The sequence below is a fragment of the Lotus japonicus genome, chromosome 1, assembly GCF_012489685.1.
Source record: "Lotus japonicus ecotype B-129 chromosome 1, LjGifu_v1.2".
In the NCBI taxonomy this organism is placed as follows: domain Eukaryota; kingdom Viridiplantae; phylum Streptophyta; class Magnoliopsida; order Fabales; family Fabaceae; genus Lotus; species Lotus japonicus.
The window spans coordinates 20,544,523-20,552,287 of record NC_080041.1 but is presented as its reverse complement, the minus strand read 5'-3'; the positions used below and the strand labels follow the sequence as shown (position 1 = coordinate 20,552,287).

General features: G+C 34.3%; 1 protein-coding gene across 2 annotated transcripts; it reads left to right on the top strand.

Moving 5' to 3' along the window:
- LOC130734070 (uncharacterized) lies at positions 1 to 6,318 on the top strand. 2 transcript variants are annotated; one of them, XM_057586368.1, is made up of 9 exons: positions 1 to 245; positions 361 to 1,172; positions 2,119 to 2,195; positions 2,313 to 2,478; positions 3,165 to 3,253; positions 3,354 to 3,518; positions 3,622 to 3,699; positions 4,810 to 4,913; positions 5,759 to 6,318. In XM_057586368.1, the coding sequence occupies exons 2-9, from the start codon at positions 500 to 502 to the stop codon at positions 5,862 to 5,864; spliced, it is 1,458 nt and encodes a 485-aa protein (XP_057442351.1). In that variant the 5' UTR covers positions 1 to 245; positions 361 to 499; the 3' UTR covers positions 5,865 to 6,318. The 2 variants fall into 2 exon arrangements, with proteins under 2 accessions (XP_057442351.1, XP_057442350.1); XM_057586367.1 differs by having other exon boundaries at positions 1 to 250.
- Positions 6,319 to 7,765: the final 1,447 nt, after the last annotated feature.

Below are 7,765 nucleotides of genomic sequence, written 5' to 3'. Positions count from 1 at the left end.
AAAATAGAGAGAGAAAAAAATAAAAGGAAAATGAAGGTTTCAGCTCCATGACTTTGACTTTTCTCCTATCCTTTCATTCACCTTCACCTTCACCTTCATCATCATCTCATTCTTCATTTTCTGCCACCATTGCTGATTGTTGAACTCAATCCTCTTCACCATTAAACCATTTCTCAAGTTCCATTGTATTTGGGGCCCAAATTTGCTTCCTTTTTTTCTCCTTTGCTTAATCCATAAGCTCTCAGGTGAGGTATAAAGCTAACATACCCCTCTTCTTTTTCATCATTCATTGCCTTCCATTCTCACCCTTTCTCCTTGTTTTCTCTCCCTCTCTAACAGTTATCTCTATACCCTTTTCAGGGCAGAACAAAAAACAGGAAAAAGATTGTTTTTTTATCATTTGTGATCAAACCCCACATTAGAAATTAGTAGAAAAAGAGGAAAAATCAAGCTATTGAGGAAAATTGGGGATTAGGGTTTTTTTGGTTTTGTCCTAAAGATGGAAACTTTGGATGGTAATTCAGACCAATACGCCACTGTTTCTTCTAATTCACCATCGTCATCATCTGGAGGGTTTAATAGTAGTGATGATCACAACAATGGTAGTGTGTCTTGGTATGGGATGAGGTTACCTTCTGTTAACCCTTTACGGTCCCCGCTTTCGTTGTTGTTGGATTACTCTGGCATTTTAACCCAAACCCATGATTCTGGGTCTGTGATTGTCAACAATGGTGTTCCGGCTTCGGAGATTCGGTCTCAGGTTCAAATGCAGCCATTTGATGATGCTGTGGGGGGTAGTGCAGGGGAAGTTGCAATAAGGATCATTGGAGCTGGGGAGCATGATCAGAATCAGATTGGGGAAGTGGGGTTTGATGGTTGTGATAATCTGATGGGTGAGAGAAGAGGTGCTGGAATGTCTCCGTTGGACGATGATCCTGAGGGTCGTGGTGGAGCTGCGGTTAATGAGACGGTTCCTTTGGTGTCTTCATCGGCTTCGTTGGCAGGTAGTGTACAGGGTGATGGTGATGCTGCTGGGAATGGTGCAGAAAGTGACAGCAGGGGTTCATCATCCTACCAGAGGTATGATATTCAGCAGGTCGCAAAGTGGATTGAGCAGATTCTTCCTTTCTCACTCTTGTTGTTGATTGTTTTCATCAGACAGCATTTACAAGGTATTACCCCTTCTGTTTCTATTCAATGGTTCTGTTGTTTTATGTCTATGATCTTAATTTTGCTTCAACAAAATCATGGAAAGGCATTTTACATTTTCCTTTGCTTACTGTTTACTTTTTATCAGTTTATGATTTATTCATTACCCAAATATTGGGGTTGTTTCTGATGTATATTATATGCTAGTCTTTAATGTAATGGCTGAACCAAGTCCATAGATAATTATTCTTTCCAGTTTGCTTTTCTGTGTAATGCTTTTAACAGTTTTGCTTTCATTTGTGTTTGGAGCCCTGGCTTGTTACTTCTTAGGGGTTAGGGAATATGCTTGGTGGAATAATTGTAGGATAAATAAATGATGCATGCCATTGAGAGTGAGGAAACTATGAAAGTAATATCACTTAACATCTTGACATCTCGTCTTGTTTTAATTCATTTTAGTCTTACTACCTTGTTAAATGTTTTCTATTAATTCAATGTCCAACCAAAAACTGCTGTTGTGGTTTACACTACTGTATGTTATATCTGAGGGAAGGGCTCAGGGGAAGATTTTTGAGGACCACATGGGTCTTACCTTTCTTTTGTTTTCTGTTTCTCCTTCCTGGGGGTGTCCCAACTTTGTAAGAAAATTGCAACTTTGCTAATTGTAAGAAAGGTAAAAGCAAACCTTGTGGAGTTATCTAAGCGGTGATGTTCTTGTGAAATGTGCTTGTAGTGATCATTTGTTAACAATATGTAAGATTTACTTAATGATCATCAGTATGTACTTTGCTTTTTATCTGTCTGTTGAGTTGTAATTATGTCTTTTTTGATTCACAACCTCTTCGATTGTGTCAAAGAAGGATGCACACACCCCTAATCACATTCAGTTTCAGTTACCTCTTAATTTGTACTTTTGGTTATATGAGATATCCACATTATTTGGTGATAATCATTTCTGAAAACTTACAGGTTTCTTTGTCACTATTTGGATATCAGCTGTGATGTTCAAATCGAATGAAATTGTTAAGAAGCAGACAGCTTTAAAGGTGCTTCACCCTTTGTTAATCCTTTAATATTTCCATTTCTAAATCAAATTTCTATTTTACAAACCCTAACCTTCATGCCAAAATTGAAGAGATTCTAACAAAAGTTTTATTTTGTAGGGAGATAGGAAAGTGTCTGTACTTGTCGGTATCTCTTTTGCTTTCATTCTTCAGGTCACATGCATTTACTGGTGGTATCGAAATGATGATCTCTTATACCCACTAATCATGCTTCCTCCTAGACCTACACCTTTCTGGCATTCAGTATTCATCATCTTGGTCAATGGTATGGACTTGTTCTGTGTACGCACGACTCAGTTATTTTTTTTTTTATAGGAAATAAGAAATATATTGAAGAGAAGTACAAGGGGTACTTCAACCCAAAGTGGATTTGTGCTAGACCTTTTCTTTGTAGTTTTGTACTAATTTACTTAGTGACATAAATTTATCCCCTTAGTGTATGGTTACAATTAAAGTTAAGCTTCTTATAAATAAGTGTGCAGTCTAGGTAAAACGCTAAATGCTTGACACACTGACACATATGCAATTATTAAAAGAGGAAACAATGTTAAAACAAAACGATATTTTTGTAATTATAAACAAAACATATCAACTCAAAATTTAAACAAAAAAGCAAACCAAATGGACCCAATATTTGCTTCAATGTTTGACTTGTTTTTTGGCATTGATAGTTGAATATGAGCAATCTGTTTCTGAATGACTTTAAGTTTTATGAAAACAATTTATTTTTTGTGTTAGGTCTGCGACAACCAACGTAAAACTGACTGTATCTTTAATACGGATCATGTGATCCATATAGCCGACCTCACTTAGTGGGATAAGGCTTTTTTATTTTGTCTTAGGTGATTGTTTCTTTGTGTTTCAACTGTCCCTTAATGTTGTCGTTTTTATGGCCTTAAGTCTTTCTAATTTTTGTTGGTGTTAATAATTACCATTTACATTGCCTTTCAGATGTATTGGTGCGGCAAGCTGCAATGGTTTTCAAGTGTTTCCTGCTTATATATTACAAAAATGGCAAAGGTCATAACTTCCGCCGGCAGGTGATTAGTGTTTTCCATTTACATACAACAGCATGTAATTTTCAAGTGCATTTAACATTTTAACTGCTATAACTGATGAAATTGTCTAACTTCATTCTAGGCTCAAATGTTAACTTTGGTTGAGTACATGCTGCTGTTGTATCGTGCCTTATTGCCAACACTGGTTTGGTACCGGTTTTTCTTGAACAGAGATTATGGCAGTCTCTTTTCGTCACTGACTACAGGGCTTTATTTAACTTTCAAGCTAACATCTATCATTGAGAAGGTGTGTTTTCACTCTTTAAAATTAGTTCTTGCAGTTTTATATTTGAAGATATTTGTGTATGATGCTTAATTATCCTTTGTTTTCAATCTTCTGTGGTTGTTAGGTCCGAGGCTTCATTTCTGCCTTCAAAGCATTGTCAAGAAAGGATGTTCATTATGGGGTTTATGCTACAATGGAACAGGTAATATTCCAGTTTACGTGTATATGTGTGCACGTGCGTGCATATTCAAGTTTTGTGACTTTATATTGTTTGGAACTTTTACTTTTGTTAGACGGATAAGAAAGTAAGTTGTAGTTAGCTATTATCCTCCAAGTAATAGGTTTCATCAATCTGATACTAAAGCTATGTAAGTCAATACTACTAATGTCTATAAAATTAGTTAAAAACAATTACTGTCTATGACATTATGGGTCATGTCTTCTAAGTGTAGCTTATATGTATCAGTCACTTAACTAATCACATTCATCTTGGAGAATGTGATTTTTTCTCATGGCACTCCCATATTTTACCCTTCTATTTCTTTGAAACTTTCAGGAAAAAATAAAAAAAAAATTCTCAAAGTTAGCGAGGGAATGAGGGACATAAGATTTTTTGCAAATGCTCTTATTTCTCTATAGCTTTTCCTCCACTCTCCATATCCGTTTCATTGGTCCCAAAACTATATTTTTTGTCTGTTCAGAATCTTGACCTTGTCCTTCAAAATTTGGAACTACTTCTGCTAGGTAATAGTAGGTTTTTATACGAGTAAAGGAAAGATGAGCTCTTGGCAATGTACCTTATTTGCAATTTCATTGTATCAATGGAAACTTTGAGGATAAATTCTCGCTGTTGTTTTTTATATTGCAAAGGTGTATTCTTGGTTTTTCCATGGTTCTAGTCATTGGCTACTTTTATTGGATTTTTATATGATATGCGGTTGGATGAACCCGCCTTATTTGCAGTTTTATTGAATCTTCAGCTTAAGAGAAATTTAGAACTTTCCCAGATAAACCCCTGTCCTTGCATTTATTAATGGATACTGCTGGTTGATGGCTATTTTCAAGGAGATTCATTGCTATATGGAAAGGGGCTGGGGAGCTTTGTTATGCCAATGTGGTTTTCTTCTGTATGATGCTATTTTGGAATTTTTCTTTTGGATGCTGTATTCTGTCCTTTTGTTTTTCAAGTATTCCTTTCCAATTGAGTTTCTTGATGTTTAAGGATGAAAACTTGTATTAGTATATGTTTATAAACGATTATTATATAGAATCTTTTTAACTATGTTTCTGAATTCTAATTATTGGAATACAGGTCAATGCTGCTGGCGACCTATGTGCTATATGCCAGGAAAAGATGCATTCCCCAGTCTTGTTGCGCTGTAAACACATTTTTTGCGAGGAGTGTGTATCAGAATGGTGAGTTCATCTACAGCTTTTATTTTAAGTTCACATTATATTTAGGGTAGGGTAATAAGCTAACAGTATTTCCTGGAAATTTCAACTATTAATTATTTAATTCTCAAGAGTGTCATATTTCTATGAAGGTTCTAAAAAATATTTTGATTTTGGCTAATGGTTTTCATATCTCCCTTCCACAGGAAAAGTCATGTATTTGCTATTTTTATTTGGTGTAATAATTTCCCTGGAATAATTCATAAAATTAATGAATGGTTTGCTGATTTACAACCTCTTAACAGTTGAAACTCTGGTTTATTATCCATCTGCATATTTATTTTTGCTAGGATGTGATCTTTCCTGTAAAATAAAATTCCTTCTTTAGTGTACCATATGTTCTATCTAATCAGTTAATCATATTATAGCATTAAACATTAGTAAACTTATGAATTATATGAAATGGAATGTAAGAATAGCTAAGTGGGAAGGAGAGGGTTCCCTTGATAATCTCATTATTCTACTTCAAACCAATGAGGAATGAACAACATGTTATGTTAAAGCCTTAAAAGGAAATTGAATATAGAAAGTGCGCTTCTGGTGAAATTTTATTTGTCGCCACTTAATAGACATCAAGGGCTACTTTGATTCCCTTCTTGGTTTATAGGTTAAAAACTATTTTCAAAAGAAAAAAAATTAAACATGTTTTTCAAAAGAAGAAAAGAAAAAAAGCTTCTTAATGGAATAGGTCCCAAATGTTTGAATAAACTAAAACTGTTTTGAGAACTTGTATAAGAGTCAGTTAACTTGTATTCTGATTTACCTGTAATATTGTTTATGACTTCTCTCTTGACCGCTTCTCTTTTCAGGTTTGAGAGGGAAAGGACTTGCCCACTATGCAGAGCATTGGTGAAACCTGCTGATCTTCGGACCTTTGGAGACGGATCAACAAGTCTGTTTTTCCAGTTGTTTTAAACACATGGTCTTTCGGTTGGATCATAGTTTTGGGCCACCCTCCGCCTTAAAACTATCGGGTTTATTGCTCTAATTTGATAAGATTTTTCATCCATCGATTCTGGGGAAATAAGATTGTAGGGAATCATCAGGGCATGGCTTTCGGCTAAGGATTAAAAGTTAGCGTTCTCTTGTGACGATGTCACATGTACAAAGGACTTCACTCAGCTGCCACATACTAAAATTTGAGGGAATTTACTAACCTGATATGTTCCACACATCAGTGTGATGAACACAAATTTGTTCATAACGTTGAATCATTTTGAAATTCATCTACCTCCCCCAACCCCACCACCCTTTTTCAAAGTATGTATATGTTTCTATACAGGCTTTTTGCAAATATGTCAAATGAGTTGTTCTTGCACTTGGAAGTGCTGAAAATTGTTATTTATATAAGAAATTTGGATTTGGATGATGCTTTTGGTGAGTGTGCATGTCTTTTTATCTTTTAATTTATTTTTTCTTTTATTCTGGGGTGTAAAACTTCTCCATGAATTGCATACCAAATGTTTTATTCAATAACGAAATTATTTATCCAAACATCACCTGGAAATTTGTGCAATCCATCCCAATTCTCATTTAATGTTCTACAATCATATGTGAAATCTCACTTGATTCTTAGAGCATCTTCGATGCTAGTTCTTATTTCTTAGTTCTTAGCACTATTCATGTGGGTCCGTACTGCCACATGTGCTTAAGCAACTCTATGCAAATTTTGCTCAAACCATGAGTTTAGTTCTTAGCACTATTCATTTGGTCCCACAATATCATTATAGTAGTAATATTTTTTACTTTCATATAATTTTGATTTAAATTTAAATGCTAATTCAATACCTAAATTAAATCAATTGATGAATGAGAGAGAAAAAATTAACTTTTCATGCTAAGAACTCAAAAAGTAAAACATCTTATATAAGAACCTAGTTCTTATTTTTAAGAACTAAGAACTCCACGTCATCTCCTCCAATTATTAAGAATTCAGTTCTTAGTTCTTAACTCAAAAATAAGAACTAAGAACCTTGCATCGGAGATGCTCTTACAATCGATAGTACTACAACTCTTCATAGCTCTACAACATGTATCATTCATGTTAGTTTGTGACAAGATATCTCATTCTTTTTTCCCCAAAAAAATAGTACAAAACCATGCCCAGCATCCTGCAAAGTGGTTTTGTATTAGTAATTTGGATTAATGGTGATAGATCTTTCCCGTTATTGAGGTTAATGTTCCAAAACCGACTCTAGGGATCTGGCTGACTGAGAACATAAAAGAAATGATTTGTATTGAGTTAACAAGCGCATCTCAATGAGCATTGAGGACCCCTATTATATATAGACGACCAGTCTCTCCTAACCCTAGTTATAGATACATTAAACATGAACGACTTACTAAATTGATTAAGTTACATGAATGAGAGAGTGGGTTAGCTTTGGTAGTAGAAAGGTACTTTTCATTGTATATGCTCGTAACTTAGTTTTTCTTTTTCTTTTTCTCTTGTATTGGGTTGAAGTACCCATTGTACTTCTTTTCAATATAATTCATATTGCTTATCAAAAAAAAAAAAAACATGAATGAGAGAAAATCAAGGGGAATAATAAATACTCTCTCGGTTACTATATAGTCACAAAAACTAATTCTCTTGAATTAAGAAAAGTAGTTACTAGTAATAAATTTGTAAAGGAAATGATTAGCTTTCCTAGTTTACCCTTATTTACTAGCTTATGTTTTTCTCTCTCCAAGTTAATATTGTAAAAGTTCATCGTCTCTTTCATATTTAATATGAGGGTAAATTTGGAAAAAATATTTAATCCTTCCTAGATATTATAAAGTGACTTATATTTAGGAACAATTTTTTTTCAAAA

What these genes read in the sequence shown, in the direction of transcription:
- LOC130734070 (XM_057586368.1), top strand. Translation starts at nt 500, where the DNA reads ATGGAAACTTTGGATGGTAATTCAGACCAATACGCCACTGTTTCTTCT. An exon ending in CATCAGACAGCATTTACAAG is followed by an intron (nt 1,173 to 2,118) that starts GTATTACCCCTT and finishes GAAAACTTACAG; the next exon opens with GTTTCTTTGTCACTATTTGG. An exon ending in GAGGAGTGTGTATCAGAATG is followed by an intron (nt 4,914 to 5,758) that starts GTGAGTTCATCT and finishes TTCTCTTTTCAG; the next exon opens with GTTTGAGAGGGAAAGGACTT.